The following is a 21,420-nucleotide window of genomic DNA, read 5'->3' on the forward strand; positions in this document are numbered from 1 at the left end:
TTTCTCTTATAAGCTAATTCTTCATTGTTCATTAAATAATCGGCTCCATCAAAATTTCCATTTGCTATTGTTGGACGAATACAAAATTCCTTTAAAATTTTACGAACTAAACAAATAGTACGGATATAAAATTATCCTAATCCGAATATGTCAAATTAAATTAATTAAAATTTTCTTATAGTATAAACGTGAAAATAGTCATTTTTTGTTATAATTTAATTCATTTTGAACGGAATTTTTTCGGATTTAACGCTTATTCTATTGATGATTTCGATATAAAATGGCAGAACGATCTTTATAGTTGTTTTTGGGGCTGTCCGTCAATTTCTCTCGCAGTTAAGGGGGTGAGAAACGTATGTACTGTACGTCGTTGTACACGACGGGAGGGGTTTCAGGCGCTGTCAGTGTGGATTTTAGTGGTATTAGTGGTTTCGGGAAGTCGTTTCTGCAATGTCAAGAGGGTCCATCCGCTATTGTAAACGTAATTTGAGAAAAGGGGTTTGCCAAAAGTACGTCATTGTACACGACAGGGAGGGGGCCATAAGTGCCTGAAAAACTGCACACGTAATTAACGGACGGTACTTAATTGATGTTATCTTAAATCAAATTTTTATTCTTAAAATTATTTATAACGAAACAGTTTCGCCAATATGCAAGCAACAGGAAATCTTAACAGTTGCGACCGTAAACAAACCGATAAATGCAACCTGTCAAGTGGAAGCCGATCCATCCTTGGTGGATATTTTCTGGAAATCGAATTCAACTGTTCCTATACGTTACGATGTTAAAGGTACCACTAGCGTAGCATTTTATTTACCGAAATCACCTGAAGATATTCAAGATTTATTATGCTGGGCAGTCAATTCAGTTGGGATCCAAAAATCCCCCTGTGTTTGTCAAGCTTGTTCCTGCTGGTGAGTAGATTAAGAATAATTAATTACACGTTTTTATTTAATGATACCTTATGCACTCGTAAAATAATTATATTGTTCGTGATGTATTTAGTATATTCTATACTTATTTATGTCTATTTCCGTATATTGGAGCTACTGTTTGAGATTCAGTCACGTCAACCAGTTGCGTAACTTTTCCGGCAAAAAAGTTAAAATTGTACGTTGCGCCCTCTGTTATGAGATTCTATTTAAAAACTTTTTATATTATAAAATGATAAAAAGCTTAATTTTGAGGGTAGAGATGAATTTTATAAAAGATTGTAAATGGTAAGTAAAAGTCCGACCTACTCGAGATATGACACACCCTGTATCTCCCCTATCTTCTCGACCCTTAACCACCAAAATTTAACAGAATTAATGCCCCAAATACACAAACTCTCTGCAAAATTTCAGAAATTTTCGACAAATGGAACACGAGTTATTAAGCTTCAAAGAGGGCAAACAAAATCGTGCCCCCACACACATTAATATCCACACAGACAGAGAAAACCCCTTCAAATCTTTTTTGCACTTCTCGACGTTTGAAGGTCCCCAAATCCAAAACTGTAAAAATGTTGGTGGGGGTCATTTTTTTGACCGGTTGCCAAACTTCCCATCTGTTATATATAACAGCCGGGATAGTAAAAATGATACTTGTATAGCGTTATAAATGTTTGTTTTGTTGTTATATATATATGGCTTACCGTTTTATAATGACAGATATTTTCTGGGAAAGATTAAAAAACGAAAGATTTGTAGTTCTTAAAGGTTTACTCTTGTCAGTTATTTATACCCTTTAAATACAAGAGACAGCAATCTGCAAATTATCAAAGAAAAATGATTAAAAACTGTATAAATTGGGTTGCAATTTGAAAAAATTGTAGTCCTATAAATTCCCACTTGTATCCTGTCTGTCTGTCTGTCCTTCCTTAATCTCGAAAACGGTTTTAGTTAGATGAAATATGGAGAGCTTAGGGGCAAGACTCTGTTGTTATCAGGAAAAGTATGATGTACAGGGGCAAACCACTATTAATTTGAGGTGGAGAGCATATATTTTAAATTAAATAATTTAAAAAATATGATTTAAAATTGCTGCCCGGCGTTGTGACTCATTTTTTCTCGTTTAATACAAATTTTATTATTATAATATACAGTAATTTACCTAATTTTATATGTTAATGAAGAAGAATAATGTAAACAAAGAGAATAATCTGCTATAATTATTATCTCAAGCTTCTTTACATGCAAACATTTGCTCTTTGTCTTAAGCTACTTGATAACTCTTGTAAATGACTTTCTACACAGAATAATAATAAATTTATCACCTTAATATTATTTTATTACTACTTTAATTATACAATTTAAGCTCCAATTTACATCTCTGGGGAACACGAGATCGAATCCGAGTGAGCAATGCCACGCGAAATGTCGGGTCCACCCGCTCCATTGTGGGCTTACAGAAAAAGAGGCCCTCTTAGTATCGAAAACACCCAAAGAGTGGGAAGAAAAAATGTTAATTACTATTTACACTGATTTAATTGTACCCAATTTATTAATTGTTTTAAGGCGCACAGAATATTTATAAATGGTGTTCAAATAAACCGAATTACATTTATTTAACATTATGCACACAGGTGGCACGTTATATCTTCATGGGGGCCCGGCGAATTTGAATTAGGGCCCCATGTAGTGTCGAAATTTTTCTGTGGGGGGAATATTTTCTCATAAAAGATTAGTTTGGTGCCCCACGTTAGTGTGGGCCCCAGTCAATTGCCCTTTTTCGTTTGCCAAGACGATAAGGCGCCACTACACGCACAGATCAATGAAACGAACACAGGTAATTGCTTCAGTTTATTTCGAGATGGCGACGAGTGATGACGTGTTGATGGCCCTAAAATCGATATGCCAAACAAATATTTTATAACGGATATTAATAAAACTCGAGTTTTGTTTTCAATATATAATAAATATGACTTTATGTCAGATTTGCAGGGATGGAAATTTATTCACTGGTAAGAATGTAATAAATGAGTCACGCGATTATCGGTTTACAGGCGAAAGTTCTTCCCCCCTCCGTGTTTTTTTTCTTTTTTTGTACTTTTAAGTAGCAAAAAGTCTTGTAATTTCGATAGGAGTAGATGTATAAAGCTTAGTTTTGTTAGCCTAGAATGTGCCAAAAAACTGGACATTTTACTGTGGGCCTACTTTCGACAATCGTTCAATTGCCGATAAGAGATCCAACGATAAAGAAACTTTCCAAGAGATACAGAAATATCGCTTCTTACAGAAACTTTACCGCTTATTTATTTATTTTTATATATATATATAAGGTTTAATAATCTAACTTGATATTTTTTATCTATTTTTTTTCGTTTTATAAATAAAAACAAAGGCGTTAAAGTGAAGGGGAGAGTGGCAGATGAAGGCGCACAAAAGACAACGATTTGCCAAGGAAAGTTTTAATTAAAGCGTTAAATTTAAATAAAAAATAAAAATGAATAGAATTTAGTGTAATTCGTAAAATATGTTAATTTTTCTGCCAGGGGAAATAAAAATAAAAACAGCATAAACATTGGAAAAAGCTCGATATATCGGCCTATGTTGGTACAAGCAAATTGCATAAAGAAAGCATCTGAAAACAATCATTTTCTACAAAGGAGATAGTCACTCTTAACGTTGTTCTAAGGTCGAGGAGATGCCTAAGTGGTCTTTGTTGTTGATTCGAACGTAACAACCGAGAGTATTGTATCGACTCGACGTCTCAAACTACTATTCTACCGTTGTTTATCAGCCCGTCTGCTTCTAAATTTGTGGATATCGAAGAAATCCCCATGGAGAATAATCATTAAGAATCGTTGCTAAATTTCCCCTTTTTTACGATTTAGTTCTAAAAATAGTTTAAATGTATCTTAAAAAAATTTTAAAAAACGTTTTCTTGGGTCATGTTTTTCTAGTGCGTGAGATAAAGGGGCCTCATCCCCATCGTATACGTCCCTACAGTGCATTTACGCATACACACGTGATTAAATTCTACATTTGGTTATGTTAATTAGGTTTTGGAATGGGGAAAATGGGGCCAACCCTCTAAAACATCATTAAAATTCATTGTGTATGACGTCACAGGTTTAGTCTTCTATCAAAATTCAAGTGGTGATGTATTTCTCTCTAGAACATCGTCAAAATAATAATTTTTATCAATTATTTTATCTGTAATATATAATTATACTAGGAAGGATTTATTTAATATGTAATATATTCTAGAAAGTGCACTGAATATATTAAAATATTCGATTTTATTTATTAATATTATCAACTTTTTTAAAATCATAGATACATATAAGCGGGGGCCGGATTTTACACACAATTTAAACAAGCTACAGATTAGGGCCTAGTGTTGCGAGTCTATAGTTTAGGGCCTGACATTTTTGCATATATCATTAATTGATGGAGGGAATAGGACCTCACATTTTACTCGTTTCGTTATTTTATAGAGGGAAGGGCCTATTATAGCTTATGGCCTCACATCTATCCTTATTTTGCGGAGGGGAAGGACCTGTTAATGTTACATCTTAGGGCCAAAACGAGCCCACTCTGGAGTAAGTAGAACATTTTTAACGAAAAGTGAAGTTACGATTATAAAAATTTGAATATTTTTATTTAAAAAAATGACAATAATAACTCAAAGAACTTCATCCATAAACAGGGAAATGGCTACGAAATGAAACTAGGAAACAGTGCATTATCTTTTTAAAACGTTGGTAATGTTCTACTTATCACTTTTAATAGGAGAATTTCTTTCATCTCGTCTACGGCAGTAGGAACCTTTAATCTTTTGAAATATTTAATTAGAGAGATACTTATGAAAATACCAAATTATAATAACAAAACAGTAATTAAGGTGCGCCTGTAATGAATAAGAAACAGAAAAGTTATCTCTTAATGCAACTATAGGTTAATGTGTAGAAAGTCTACTAAGTAGATGAATCGGGGTTAATGGTTTAAATGTTAATGCTTATGTCACAAGGATATATTCGACTCTCCTGTTAAATATAAACTCCGTTTCCTACGCAAACACAAAGTTATAACGAGTCTTTTAATGTATATGATAACCCAATTACGAATTTAATTCATCTTAATGTTATTTTCTTGATATTCATCTCCCTCGGATCGTTGTAAAGGGGGAAGTTTTGGCCAAATTTTTAATTATACAAGCCGAATTTATTGATAATTATCTTCTCTACAAAATAATAATATCGATGAAGGTCTTAATTACAAGATTTAGTCGCCACATTTTCGTTGTAAGCTTGGAAAAGGTAACCTCCTCTTCCTCGTGTTGTTCGATAGATGAAAGTTATCGATAGAAAATCCGACTGAAATTTTTAAAATTAAATTCTATTACTCTCCTACTTGTTATAGAACGGAGGGAATGTATCGTAATCTACAAAATTTTGAACCCCCTCCTCTGTTTTTTGCACTTCTCTCGACGTTCTCGGATTCCAAAAACATAAAAAACAGTAGAAAATTCTGTCTTCTGCCTGTATGTATATTGTCCAGTATTTTGCTCTATATCTCAGGAACCCATAGACCAAAACTTACAAAATTTGGTAGGAATACTTCTATTTGTGGGGCATTGATGTCGTTATATTTTGGAGGTTATAAGTCACAAGGAAGGGGAGATAGAAGGGATGGGAGTCATATCTAGAGTGGTGTGAGACTTAACAATAATTTTACTCACAGAGCTTTTAGTTTATTAGAAACAAATATTATTGGCATTAAAAATGTTTAAAAAATCTTACCCCTGCCCTCAAAACAGGGCGTTTTCGATTCCTTCCCTCCTGTTCGAGTGCCAGCTTTTCTTACTTATTCTTAATAACATTCACAATATTTAATTATTATTACATTTATTATTACATTTAATCATTTAGATTAAAATGATTTGATTAATTGTATTTAACTGTAGAAAAAGCCACACTTAAATATAATTAAAGCAAGCAGTAACTGCGATGACTTTCTTTAACTCAAACTATAAGTATCATTAGTTTATTAGTTTAGTTAATTGTAATTAAAGAAAATAAATTAATTTCAAAATTCCAGACGAAAGTAAACTTTAAAAAATGCTTAATTAATTATGTTAATTTAGTCATAAACATTATTATAGTTTTATAATTATGATGAACTTTAATTACAGTTAATGATAACTATAGTTAACTATAGTTAATTAATTATAGATTAATGATAATTGTAGTTAATTGTAAGCAAATTAATTGTGATTTTAGATATTAATTAATTGTAAAACTTAGCTAAAATTTTCTTAATTTTATGTAATATTTTTAATTAAACTTTTATTAATAATTCCAATTCAAATTACATTAAAATTACACTTAAATTGAAATTATATTAAAATAAGGATTTATGAAATATTTATATGAAATTATTTTAATTTATAATTAAATGAATTAAATTATTAATTAATTTGTTAATATTCTCAAGAATAATATCATGTAAATGATTTTGAATATAATAAATTATATTATTTTATTTAATTGATTACTTAAATATTTATGAATATTATCATTATTATGTAGTTAAATTCATTATAAATTATCAGTCATACATTTATATATAAATATATAAAGGTAAACAAATGTTTATTAATATAAAAAGTTTATATATTAATGTTTATTTGTTTTATTAGTCTTGTAAATTTATGTGTATGGCTTAATGATAATAGAATCAATGGATAAAAGAGTAAACACATAATAGGATTTACGTGTAAACTAAACAGGCTGTAGCTTAAGGCCTCGTTTTATTCACAAAAAGCAGGAAGGGCCTCTTTTATGTTATCAGAATAGGCCCACACAAGTCTAAATTCGGCTTCGAATAAACACAATAAAAAAACAAAGGAAGCATAAGGCCATCACAGCTCTAAATCCGGAACTACATAAACAATTAAAAAACACAGGAAAGGCCTCTTGCCTGTTACCACAACAAATCCTAATCCCACTCCGACTGAACAGAATAAAAAAAAAAGGAACGAAACGTTATAAATAAATTATTTAATGTATAAATATACACACTTTAAAATATTTATTTACCAAAATAATTTAATAATTCATTATAGTATATAGTTAACTTAGAAATTGCTGTTTTCTTCCTCTTCAAAAAAGGGAATTTTCTAACAGAAATCCACTCTCTCTCTCTCTCTCTCTCTCTGCTATATAATAAATTGCACTTTAGTAAAAAAGAGTAAAAGAAGTTTCGGCAGATAGAAGAGGATCCATTTATTCACAGGTGTACCAGGTGCCGTAAATAACTGTACAATAATAGAAGAAACAGATGTTTGAGTCAAATGCCGTCGCGCTTTATGAAGGAGGATTAAAACAACAATTTTATTAGAAGTGTATTGAGCTGATTATCTAGAAACCTATACTAGCTTAAGATCTCCCCCCTTTTTTCCCTGAAACTTCTCTGTTGAGGGTTTTAACTTCTATCTTCTCTTTTCTCATCATGATTTCTATTTCTAATGCGAAAGGACAGAGTAAAGCTGTTGTTCTTAAAGCTACAACATTATCACCACCTGGCGAACTTACTTTCAAAGGTATTGTTTTTTTCGTTACTACCTTCTTTCTTCTCCCATTTTTTTTTCTTCCCTCCCCTCACTGCTGAGATGATTTATCAGAAATATTTCTATATTAATTTGCGGTTTGACTTTAGATTTTTTTCCGTGTTTAATTGCAGGAAAAGGTGAAGATTTCATATACAGTCCTGCCTTAATTGTTGCTGGTAGTGTTCTGGTCATTGTTATCTTAGCTGTTGCAATCATATTAAGGGCCATTTTCCACCAACGAATAGGTAAATTTACGGTTTTTTTCCCTATAAATCGATACGTTTTAAGTATATTTAACACGTAAAAAATTAATTTAACATTTAAAAAAAAAGAAGATAGAATTTTAATGCATTTTTTCTCTCTGTTTAATCATCGAAAGATGGGAAAAATTTTTATGTTTAATTAAAAAATAAGGAAAAAGTTGGCATGTATAATTAATTAAATTATTATTTTTTAAAGTATATTTAATGTTTATTTATTTAATAACTGGCTTTTAAAGTTTTAAAATTAATTAGATAAGGAATAAATTGCAAACTTTTAGATTTATTTAAAAGATGAAAATGTATATCCATCAAGAAAATAATCTTGGTAAAAGATCATACAAGCTACAACATAAAACCATTAATCTCGTGTAAAAATAATATTTAAACAGATTAATGAATGTAATGATTGTTTGTGGTTGGTTATGAAAAATGTCTATGTCATTGTTCTCGTTGCTGAATTATTTTTATTGTAGTAGACGAAAGAGAAAATTTCATTTTGGATATTGTTTAACAGTTACTTATGCGGCTGGTGTGTAATATATTTTAATTATAAAAATTTCGTTTCTTGCCCATAAATTAAAGGGTGCAGCGAGTTCAACTCTAAGTCGAAGTTTCTATACAACAAAAAGGCATTTATTTAGTATTTAAAGTAGAAATATTTTGGATTTTTTATGAGAAAATCTTAGTTGAAAAGCGAAATCAATGGGCACGAATGATTAATGAAGTGGTGTTGAGATGTTTTTTTTTTGTTTTTTTGGTAAAGTGGCTACTACTAGAGATAGAGGTTTATTTCACTGTTTGACTCCGGATACAGGGGAAATTTCCACATTCCACTTTCACAAATCTCTTTTATATTTATCTGCAAAGAAGAAATCTTCAAATACAGTCGTTTGTATTTAACATAAACTTGAAGATAACAGTTTTGTGATACTTATTGGGGTATCAGCAAATCTCTTACGTTGGTTATAAAATTGAATATTTTCAATGTTATTGTCGTCGTGGTTATCCTTTTGAATTTTAACTATATTATTTTCGCCACTAGCAATTGTTTTATACCCACGTTTCTATAATATAATAATATAAAATGTTATTAAGATTATATATATATATATAAATTTATAATAGCGAATATAGCCTACCAGTGGACGAGTGGATAAAAACACTGAACACGGGTGGCTGGTTCGTTCGACCGACCTGCACACGTGGAGTTTGTGGGTTTTCTTTACGTGTCTAATACCTGAGTATGGATCAGTTTCCTATAGCTAACCACGTGGAGTTTTCTGGATTTTTATCACGTGTTTACCACCTGAATAGGGGCCAGTTTCTTATAGCTGACCACATGGAATTTTTCAGGTTTTCTTCGCGTGTCTAACACCTGAGTAGGAACCAGTTTCCATATAGTTGACCACGTGGAGTTTTACGGATTTTTATCACGCATGTAACACCTGAATAGAGGCCAGTTTCCAATAGCTGGTCACGTGGAGTTTTCTTCAGGTGTCCAACACCCGAATAGGGATGCCCAACAGCTTCCCATAAAAAGCCAATTCACCTTGTCAAATCTCCCATGTAGGAGTATTGCCTTATCCCAGTAAACCTACATAATCAAGAATATATCTTAATCGTTATCAAGCTCAGAATATTGATTACTAACGTTTACTCAGTAGAACAAATTATATATATATATATGTATATAAATGAATAAGGTGTTGACTTTATTCGCAGATTTAGACAATGATTATAACAAATCCTTCTTTCACTTCTAAACTACAATACAATTATGCAGTAGAGAGTTTGTTTTTGTCATTTTGCTTGACAGAAAGTGCATTTTTTTTCTTAATGAATATATATCTAGCGAGAGATAACTGTCTAATTCTTTCTAATATATAACTATTAATAGAATTAATTAATCTTTATTTATGAATGCTGCATTTATTTCGTTTGTTGACAGTAGATAATGGAATAATGTCATTTTGAGGTTTTAATGGATAATTTATCTACACTTTGGCATGTTTATTTTTTATTCTAAATCCTAAGTTAATATTTAAATACTTAAATATTAAATTTATTAAATAGGATTGTCTAAATTTTCGTATAAAATGTGAATTAATATTCTTCCAAGTAAACCAAAGCTTAGGTTCTTTATTCAGTCTATGCTCTCTAATACCATTATCTAACGTTTGTTTAGTGTTTCGTGTACAATTTTAAGAATAAATGAATAAATAAAATAGAAATATAAATATTTAAAATTGTTTTATTTATCAGATTTATGTGTAAATAATATCACGAAAATTATTAACTAACGAAATTATGTTTAGTAATTTCATAATGGTATACATTAGATAAATTGTGAAAAGCTTTTAGCAAAATAAAATTCTTGTAAAATTTCGTTTAAATATAATTTACTTTAATAAAATTTATTACTTTTTCATCTTTTTTACGTATGAATTTTTACAATTTTTATTGTTTGCACAAATAATCTATGTATATAAAAATAGATTATCAACTTGTCTGTTCTCTACACGTTTCTAAAACCTTTTGACCAATCTGGAACAATTTTTTTATGTTACTTACCCTACCCAACCTTGATTTCGCCCCCTATTAATCCGTAAACCCGTTGATTGAGCACCAAATTTATTATAATTATTCTCTAGAGCCCTTCGGAAAATATAGGCTACCTGAAACCGGGACACCCACCCATCCCTGATTTCACCCTATTAATTCCTAAACCCTTTAACCAATCTGCATGAAATTTCTCATAATTACTCTTTAGAATCCTGCAGAAAATATAGTCAACGTAGGTATAAAGGATTTTTAAAGAGAATTGTTATTTTCATAAATAAAATAATAATAAAATTCAGGAAGTGGCTAGAAGTTCAAGTGTTTGGAACTTTCTAGAGGGGGGTAGGAACTTTAATATTAATCCCTAGAGGCAAATTTACGTGTTATTAGCTTAGAAAAGGCAATATTCATTATTAAGAATGCTACATAAAACAGTAAATAGTAATTTATGTTAATTTATTTAAGATTTGATCGAAATTCCTTATCTTAATGTCCGCTGCAGTCTAAGAAACTTTATATACATATAAATGTACTCTTTTTTACGTGAAATATAATTGGCTAAATCTCTATAATGCTTACATGTAATTACTTCCGAAATCATTGGAAGATTCAAAGGATTACTTTAACCAACCAAATAAATATAAAAATTTAAAATTAATTTCTTTAATTACTGTAACCTTGTGCTATAATGATTTAAATTTTAATGAGACTTGTAAAAGATGAATTTTTCTTGTTTTTGATCTGTATTTAAATATAATTTAAGGTAAAATCATTAGATTTGCATTAATTACTATAATAATTCATTTAATTAAACCAATATCTTTTATTTTTCAGGGGGAACAAATTCTGGAGTAAGGTAAATGTGAAAAGCAAAAGTTTTTTAAGTGTGTATAATTAAGAATATATTTTAATTTTAAGTCAGAATTTTCTATAAATTCTTTATATATAAAAGCTTAAAACGTTGTTGCTGGACTTCTTTACTTGTTTTTATCCCTAATAATTGCTACCATTATCTTTATAAATCTTCAGATTGGTTGGAAAGATATTAAGAAGTGGGGGCCATATCTCCCGAATGAATGCTTTGATTTTCCTGAAAATTTCTGAAAATATTCCCACCTAATACGCAAATCTACTTGCAAGAGTTCAGAAATTTTCGACTAAAATTATAGGAGTTATTAAGCTTCAAATTGGAGAACAAAATCGTGCTCCACACACTAACATCCATACATACAAAAAAAAAACACCCCAACTTGTTTTGCATTTCTCGAGGGTCCTTCGAGTCCAAAAATGTAAAATTCTCGACCGATCTCCATACTTTCCCACTGTCATATAACAGAAGATAAAGTAAAAATAAATAAATAAATAAATAAAGCTTTAAGTGTATTTTTCTTGCATCCTTAAGAATATACAAACCAAATTGCGCTAATCCCGAAGGAAAAAAATAAGAGAATTTTCTGCTCTCGGGTACAAACACACCATTTTAAGGAATGCAACAGCTGCATTATACTGAAAAAATAAATAAATTGTTTAGTCTGAAAATGCTACATATATTATTACGAGCTTCAGTGGATTTACGTGTAAGCAAATTGTCACAAACCTTACAACAAAAAAAAAGTAAAAAAATTGTATTGTTAATATTATTTTTTAAAGCTTAAAACTTAAGAAAAAAATTTTTATAACGTCAAAATTATTTTTCTAACCAGAAATACACTAAGATAACTGGCCAGAGATTGGGAAGAGGAGGAAATTTTTAGTGTAGAAGTACGATATGACGTTATCTCCATCGTTGGGAATATACTAACCATCAGTGCTAATCCAGGAAGAAGCCATGCCCGGGTATAAAGTACAATCTCACAACATTTCTTATCGCGAGAGGTATATTAACACACAAAACTAGATAAAAAAATATCCAGCAACCAGTTGCTTAACTTTCCCGGCTACGTTTAAAACTGCGCGTGGCGCCATCTGTTGCGATATCTTATCAAAAAATCTTTTAATATGTTTTAATTATTATAAAATAGAGAAAAGCTTAATTTTGAGGTTAGGGATGGGTTTTATAAAAGAATTGTAACGGCTAATAACGAGTAAAATCGCCATTAAGTCCGACCCTACTCGAGATATGTCATGCCCTTTATCTCCCCACCCCCTCGATCTTTAATCACCAAAATTTAACAGCATCGATGCCACAAATACACAAACCTCCATGCAAAATTTCATAAATTTTTGACAAAAAACACAGAAGTTATTAAGCTTTAAATTGAATGAACAAAATCGTGCCCTCCACACACTTACAGACACCCCAAACTCACATACACGCACACTAACATTCTGTACAGGGAAAAAAACTGTCATTTTGTATTGGGTATAACCTGGTGTTTAGGGAAGGTGCACTAATCAGCTGTGCCAACCCAGAAAGTTTTCTTTTCTAGGTGTACATCCCTGGTTTTCTTCATGAATTATGCAATGTCGAGTGTACTAATCTAAAAAAAAACCGAATTATTTAGTAAGAGGGAAATATCTCTAACCTCCCTTAGAGGAATAGACGACACTAAACAGTTACACGAGTCAACAAAAGTGTGGTCAGAACAATTGTTGGTATAGCTTTACTCCTATAGAAAATCGATGATATAGCAACAAATGCGATTTTATTTTACAAAATGTTTCTCCTGTATAAAAATAAAAGAACATTTTATAGAAAAATCATGACGTTTTCATATTTATATTATTAAAATTTCGTAGGGGAAAAAAAATAAGAATAAGCGCAGCAGCAAATTTATAAAAATCTACAATAAAAATGATGTACGTTTGTTTAAGATTATTTATCAAGATAAAATATATAAATATATTATGTAGAAAATTTAATACAAGTTTTTCATGAAACCCAAATCAATTTTCCTGGAAAAAAAAATCATAAACTTGAACAGACATTTGTATTTTTAAAACATTTTCGGAATTTCTCGTGACATTATTGTATGCATTTACGCACAGATTTAAATAATAAAACAACGTCTGTTCGAGATATAAAAGAATAATAAATTGTTTTGAAAACATATTAATAATGTAAATAAGTCATGGAACGTATAGGAATACGGGAAAACCTCCGAAGAACGGACATTCAAGGAAACGTACGGTGTTTGGGGGGTTATTTTTGTATGCATTTTTGTTCCGTAAGAAAAAGGAAAACGTGGAAGAATTCACCTCTGTTTAGAGGTGGACGTTGTATGGAGGTTATTTTTGTCAAAAATGTTCTTGAAAAAATGGCCACTATTTACAGGTTGACGTTGTTTACGGGTTATTTTTGTTCCAAAAAAGAAAAGGTTCTTGAAATATTCACCCTTATCTGGAGGTGGACGTTGTTTAGAGGTTATATTTGTATGCATTTTTATCAAAAAACTTCTTGAGAAAATGGCCATTATTTAGAGGTGGACGTCGTTACGTTTGACCGCACTGACACACACACATACAAATGTTTATGTATTAAATTATAAAATTTAAATGTATTAATTATAATTAATAATAATGAAATTAAATATTCTTATTAATAAACAGTTTTTAATGTAAATAATTATTATAGAATCCGTTAAAATTTGTTTTTAATTATTCGATAAGAAAAACAGATGAAGTGGATAATCGTTATAAGTACAAGGATTATAAAGAAGAAAAGTTCTTGTTAAAAAGTCGCAAAGGTCAGTAATTCTGTTTAAAAAAAATCAATTAGTCAAAACAATTTTCTACGCTTTAAACCTGTGAACAACGGCCGCCGTTTAGAGGTGGCCGTTATTGAGAGGTTGACGTATTTTAAAATTGATGAAGTACAGTACAGTACATAATAGAATTTAATCACATCATTTTCTTATTATTTTAATAGATTATTATTGTATAAAATTTATAACGAATGAATGTAATAAAACAAAAGAAAATTAATTAACTAAATTTATTCTCATTTTTATTTTTTTAATTTTATTTCCAGTTAATCCGTGCGGCTCTACATTTATAAGAGAAAATTTAGTTAGTGAAGAATGGAAAATAGGAGAAAATGAAAATTGTAATGATAGCAACATTATCAATTGCAACAAATTAAAGTGGATGTCATTTGATAAAAAAATGCACTTTAATACAATTGTTAGTCTCTTTTCATTATCTTGAATTTTTCCTTTTATAATAATCAAGTTGGATTGAATGAAATCCTATGGGGGGAGAGGAAGGATGCGTAGATTCTTTCCTTAAGGCATAACTTATCAAGGAAATTTCTTGACAGCCTGTGGCCAGAACAATAATTTAAAAGAATATAATATTATATATTTCTTGCAGATTTTTTTTCTATTTCCCCCCCTTAAAAAAAAATCTTCCCTCCTTTATGTATATTTATTTTACTTGCAGGGTGGAGGAGGTCAATACTTCCGAAATTCCAAAAATTCATTTAATAATCATTCTGTGTGTAAATGTAAATCAACGTTTGTTAAATTAAGAAGAACCCGTTCGGCTGAAGAATTAAAAATAAATATTTAACTGGAATTTATTAGGTACAGTAAATATAAAATTATCATTTAAATTCGCCCCCCTTTCTCTTCCCTTCCCTGCTGTAATTTTAATTTATTAAATTTTAAAATTCATGACACTAAAAAAATAATTTTAATTTTTTTTAATATAGAAAATCTGCAGCTTTATAAAAATAAACAAGGTTATAAATTAAATTATTATTATTATTTTTTTTAAAAAAGTTTTTTGTTTTAATTTAATTTTTATTCTTTAATAGAATTTTAAAGAAAAAAAAAAGGAAGAAAAGAATGAAGAAATTCAAATATTAATTTTTATATAATTAAAGAATTTATACTTAATATTTTAATATTTATATATATTTTTATATTTCGAGTTGTATACATTCGTTTAGTGTCTATCCGCATGTATAATATAAGAAGAAACCTTTGTATTTGCATGCATATACGTAACACAAATTTCATGTGTTAATGGTTGAAATTATATCTTTAATTTATTACCATTTAAAATGCCATATTTTCAAAGCAAACAGAATTTTGTAACATTTTAAAGGCAATAAATGATATCCTTTTACGACTAAAACTGTTTCGAAGATTTTAAACACTAAACCGAGGTAAAATGTGTTTAATGTCTACACGTGAATACACCTTTTACTGTATTACTTTAAGATTAAATTGTTTAAAATTTTATCCCAAAAATATGTATAGCTATATATAAAGTAGAATGTCAGTTTGTCTGTTCTTTAGGGGCTATCCATAAATGATGTCCACACCGGATTAAAACTTCAGTGGATGACCGTTTATTTCATTAAATTTTATACAGTTTATGCATTTTATTATCCATAAAATGATAAAGGTTTTGAAGGGGATTGAGTTTTGTTAGATGTTCGAAGTGGGGAAACTTGGACAAACTGGGACAGTGGAAGAGGGAGAGTAAGAATTTTAAGAAAAATGCGGACGTAATTTATGGACAGCCCCTTATACATTTATAAAAACTGACCGATCTACACCAAATTTCTCGTATTTATTCTCTAAGACCCTGCAAAAACATAGGTTACCCGAAACCTGGTTCTCAACCCTCCCCTGGTTTCATCCCTCATTAACTCTTCAACTTTTCGCCGATCTGCACCAAATTTCTCATAATATTCTTTATTATACGACTCAAACAGTAATTTATATTCTACAGTAAAATAATAAACCAATAATTTCATATCGTGTGCAAAATTACCTAAAACATATATATTTTTCCTTAATTAATAAGCCCTTAAAGATCAATTCAACTGGAATAAAACACGACATAAAATCTCACTCTGCATATCAATAACCAAACTTTTACTTATTTACGAATAAGAGATTAACTAAAATAACACAACTTTCAATTCAGCAAACACTACTTTTTTCTCTCCTTTTTTTTAATCTTTTGCTTTATATTATCAACACGTTGTCAATCTCTATATATATTGAAAGCTTATTTGTAGTCTATTATACAAGTATAAAAGACATGATTAAAAGTTTCTTCATAAAGTAGAAAGTTTCTTCTCAACCATAGTTGAAGACCATTATTTTAATAGTTTACAACACAGTGTCGTCTTCTTTGATTCCTCTTCTTATTGGTGGATACAGCATATCTTTATTATCACCATTTTGTGCTTACAGACAGTACTCTTGACGTCAGATCCCTACCTCATAAAACTAATGAAAGCTTCAACACCAAAAAGTTAAGTAAAAATCGATATTTCCTCGATTTTTTCATGTATTCTTCACCTTTTTTTTATGTTTTTATTTTTCTGAAAGGACGTGAAAAATAGCAAATTGAACAAAATTACAATTATTGTCAATCTGACAATAGTACAACTTGATTTCATTTTTTTCCCATTGCCTTCCTTGCTGTCATATAAATTCCATTACAAATTATTGTCCTTTCTGGTATATAAAAAATAAGAAAAATTTACATTTTTTTCTGTGGATTTTCTTAAAAAAACAATCATTAAATAAAATCAAATTCCGTTGAGGGGGGAGGAAATTTCTGCAGCTACACAGGAAAAAAATATTATTAAAAAATCACTCCTTGTTTTTTGTTAATTATAAGGAATTTTTTAATATTATAATTTAAAACTTTTAATTGTGATAAATTAAACATTATAAATTATCCTTTTACGTAATTAAAAATGCCAATATCATCTGTAAACTACTTAGCAAAATTAATAATAATAATAATAATAATATTAAAAAAATATTTTTAATTAATACTTTTTTCCTCTTCCTTTCTCCTCATTAGACAAGAATAAACTGGTGTTAGCCTTGTAAATTATATAATATAGAGATAATTATTAACTGTAATTTGAAGGTAATTTTATGTAATAAATTACGAATTTCGTTAATTAATGTTACATTGTTGCACTAACGAGGGTGGTAGAATTGTTACATTTATCCCTATTAAAATATACAGATATTGTATGTATATTATGAAAGTATGGTCATTATATGGGTCCCTCGTATGCTAATAATAGAGCTGGAATTAAAGGGATCTTTTAATTAGGTGTACAATTTAAGGGTGTTCGCAAAAGTACATCATTGTACACGATGGAGAAGGGGACTAGGCATTGTATACGTACACTCTTTTTAGTGGCATATTAATTTGTTCTTGTAACTCGTACAGTGTCAGGAGGTCCACGTACAATTGTACACGTAATTAAAGGGAAAGGTGGTTTGCCAAAACTACGTCATTCGAGGCTCAAAAACTGTATACGTAATTAATGGACAGCCCTCAAGATATATGTGTGTAATTTTAATATTCTTGAATGAGATTTGATGACTTCAAACTTTAGTTTTAAAGTCTTCAAATTAGTTAATTGCAATGGCATTATAATAGATTTATCATCATAATAAAATTTATAATTTAACTATAAACATAATTATCGTTAGGTAAGCCAAATTATGCGGTTACTTACAGGAATATTGTGTAAAATATCCTGTTAAATAAATGAAAATGGGTTGTATAATGAATATAATTTTTCATACATAATCTCACGTGTAAAGTAGTTTCTTGGTTGAATACGGGAACATATTTAAAACAATAAATAGATAAAACGAGAATTTTTAAGTTTTTATTTTAATGTCTTTTATTAATTTAAATAAAAAGCAAAGCGTTTTTCCTTTGGACCTCATCACAATTGGGTCAGAAGGGATATGATATGATTAGGCCTTAATCGAGAGCCTCAAAAACTTTTCTTTTGTTAACGTTTGGGTCTGAAAAAGATAAGTGAACAGGCCTCTTTTTAGGTGTTTAAGAGGCCCGTTTTTTTGCATTTATCTTCAAATAACAATATGAACTTACAGGAAATAATTATCCCTATAGCCTTAATCTCGCTGCCTTTTATTTTCTTACCTCAGAACCTTACAGTTTTGCAAAAACGTAAGGTTCTGAAGGCACTTTATTACAGCAGAGAAGCTGAAGGGCGGAGAGATTCGGGCTTTCCCTCTGTGCTTATTAGTATTGCAGAGCACCATCTGAAGGGATATCTAGTCTGAACTTTAACTCCTTCAAGCGTTAAAACAATATGTTTGAAGGGCATGTTTATAACAGACATTATTGAATCCCCTGAGCTTGTATAGAACATGAGGTAAAATAATGTTCTTAGTGGCCGAGTGGATGAAACCACTGAATATTAGTATTGAATATTTAGGTCCTGGAAGCGCTCCTAACACGTAGAGATTTTAGGGGTTTTCTTCCGTGTTTTAACACATAAACAGAAGCCAGTTTCTGTAGAAAGTCCTTCCGGGAGGCATCTCTCCTTGGCAGATCTCCCATGTGTTGAACTGCCTTATCCCCATCAACTAATCCAATCAATCACCTTCTTTGGAGCCATGTTGGCAGTTAATACTAAAAATTTTCTATTAAGTGTATTGTTTTTACGAAATTTTGCAGCATATTGAATGCATGGTAATAACAAAAACAATACGTTGCGTGTACGAAAGACACATTTATTGAACTGGCTAGAACACGTCAGCGGACATTCTAGGGACGTCATTAATAACGACATTAAATAAAGAAAGCTCCAGGAAGATCCCCTTGAGGAAGATCGCATTGACCTTGAACTATAGCTTAAAAGATCTATCATGTTATTCTGTGGCAGGCAAGAAGAGGGAAAAAAACATCATCTTCGAAAAAATGACTGCTGACAGCGTGTTTTTTCTAGTGTGTGGCACGAAAGTCTATGGAGACCAAGTTAAAAGACATTGGAGTAATCAATGAAAACAATTGATAATCAGCTTTTCTCCCCTTTATAAATGATGCTGGGTGCTGGATAATTCTATTCTACAGAAAATTGTTTGGTACGATAATCTGATCAAGCATTTAAATTAGCGTAATTCTGTATGAAAGAAGTATTTTAAAATAGAAGAAAATGTAATAAAGGTATTTATGACTTTGATGTAATTCGGTTTGTTGGAATAAATAATTAGACTTAAGTTATGTTTTAAGGGGTGCAACTAGGCTCCTTGTCATCAGGGACGAACTGAAATTCCGACCCCCTCTTGTTCTGGAAGTTTGGAACATTGATGACACGTGATAAGTCAGTAGGTGCCCCCGCTAGTCCACCTTTTTATTTTTACACCGTCAAATCTAGGCGCCCTTTTTACTTGGCGCCCTGCTTGCTCCTTTCCTAATTGCGCCCCTATTAGAAGATGAAAATCTACAATTGTTTATTAAGGATTCGTGGCAAGAACACTTTTGCACCTTCACATCTGGGTCCTCACACCTTTCACCTGGCACCCTGCTTGCCCCTCTCCTAATTGTGCTCCTACTAGATGAAAATCTACGTTAGTTTAGTTTATTAAGGACTCCGTGGCAAGAGCACTTTTCGGCTAATTGGATTCGTGAATCCAATAGTGGATCCAGAAATCTTTACAGGGTGCAGGAAGGAAACGAAACTTTTTACTACTGAGTTACCCTGAGTCACTCGGGCAAAACCCTCAGAAGAGGGGCGCATCTGTGCCCTGTAGACGCCATAAATCGATATCTACGTGAATCCGATACTGTTTTTTCTAATTTTTCATATAATTTCGTGTATTTTATTCCCCAAATTACCCATGAAAAATCATGAAGACTTCCTTTCCCATTAGTCATCATGCTGACTGATTTCATTGCGGGTCAGATCCTTCTGTAAATTGACAAAACTGAAGTCAGTGGTATAATTCAATAGAAACTGAAAGATAATCCATCTTAATCTTTTGACCCAAAGCTTCTATTAAAAATAATAGAGAGAAAAGAATATTTTAAATCTGAAAATGTGTATTTATTACTCTCAAATTTTATTTTTCTGTAATATAATAAAGATGTATTACTTTTATATTATACAACTTGTTCAATTAAGCTTGCAGAAGTTTCTCCTTTAAAGTAATATACAGTAAAACCCTGTCCAAAACGGAAACCTGCAGAACCAGAAAAAAATATTCAGTACCGTGCGATTCCGGCTTACACAGGTTTCACTGTATGTGTTTCAGAAATAATTTTACCTATTTTTTAAGGGCAAAATAATTATTTTGTAGGTCTCTCCGGAAGGCTAATCGCCCACGTATTGCGTTACTCTATTCTATAGGTCCAAGTACTTTTGTAAAGATTGCTGTATTGTAATACGTGATAATTATGAAATACTAGATGTATTTCGGTACCTTTTTTTACAGTAAACTTAATAAAATTCAAAATTTGTATTAAGTGATAATTAATTTTATGATAATTGTTCAAATTCTACAGAAACAACTATTATTATATTAATATTTGTGTAAAGTTTCAAAGATCCTACCCAGTACACACCGATAGTCGCGGGTTCGCATCTCACGAGCTTCTACGTGAATTTTCCAGAATTTTTCACGTGTTTAACACCCAAATAAGTGTTAAACACACCCCTCGACAGATCGCCCATATGTTGAGCTGCCATATTCCATGAAACCAAACAGTTTCAAATATGCATCTAACAAATAAATAAATATAAAATTAATACCCCAAATTATTCCCTAATTTATGTATTGAAGATTGGCCATTTCGAACAGGATACAAAAACGTTCTTTCTTGATTATCCCTGAAGTATAATTGGGCAGAAAGAAATATATTTCGGTACCAAGAAAATCATTAATGGTACCAGTGGCATGAATTAAGGATGTGCATTGCATTGTACTGAAATTATATATAAACTCAATTCGCAATAAGAATTATGGAGGATGATTGGAATCGATTACGTCAGAAGATAAATCTGTGCGAAGAGATGAATGTATGTGTAAAGATTTCATAATGATAGAGAAGAGCTGCCTGCCTTGAGTGAATTATATTTATACTCAACTGCTGAAGTAGAATTTCACTCGGTATTATTAATACCTTCTTCGTCTAAATACGTCATGATTCGTTAACATCATACCAAAATTTCTTAGGCAATATTTATATTATTACTTGAAATTTTGGGTTGCAATTTTTAAAAATTGTAGAACTGTAAATTCCCACTTTGTGTCCTGTCTGTCCTTCTTTAATCTCGAGAATGGTGTTAGGCACGGCTGTATTGTTAACAGGG

At 30.6% G+C, this 21,420-nt stretch overlaps 1 protein-coding gene across 1 annotated transcript in view; it reads left to right on the forward strand.

The window, feature by feature from the left end:
• Positions 1-15,039, forward strand: part of LOC136985010 (synaptogenesis protein syg-2-like) — a 30,134-nt gene extending 15,095 nt beyond the window's left edge. Inside the window, 9 exon segments of the mRNA XM_067282177.1 lie at positions 641-861; positions 863-914; positions 7,465-7,530; positions 7,671-7,784; positions 11,196-11,217; positions 13,971-14,047; positions 14,332-14,483; positions 14,742-14,884; positions 15,013-15,039. Coding sequence (XP_067138278.1) covers positions 641-861; positions 863-914; positions 7,465-7,530; positions 7,671-7,784; positions 11,196-11,217; positions 13,971-14,047; positions 14,332-14,483; positions 14,742-14,870 — 833 coding nt within the window. The 3' untranslated portion in view covers positions 14,871-14,884; positions 15,013-15,039.
• The last annotated feature ends 6,381 nt before the right edge of the window (positions 15,040-21,420 follow it).

This window comes from Centruroides vittatus, unplaced genomic scaffold (genome assembly GCF_030686945.1).
Source record: "Centruroides vittatus isolate TY-2023 unplaced genomic scaffold, ASM3068694v2 contig_941, whole genome shotgun sequence".
NCBI lineage: Eukaryota > Metazoa > Arthropoda > Arachnida > Scorpiones > Buthidae > Centruroides > Centruroides vittatus.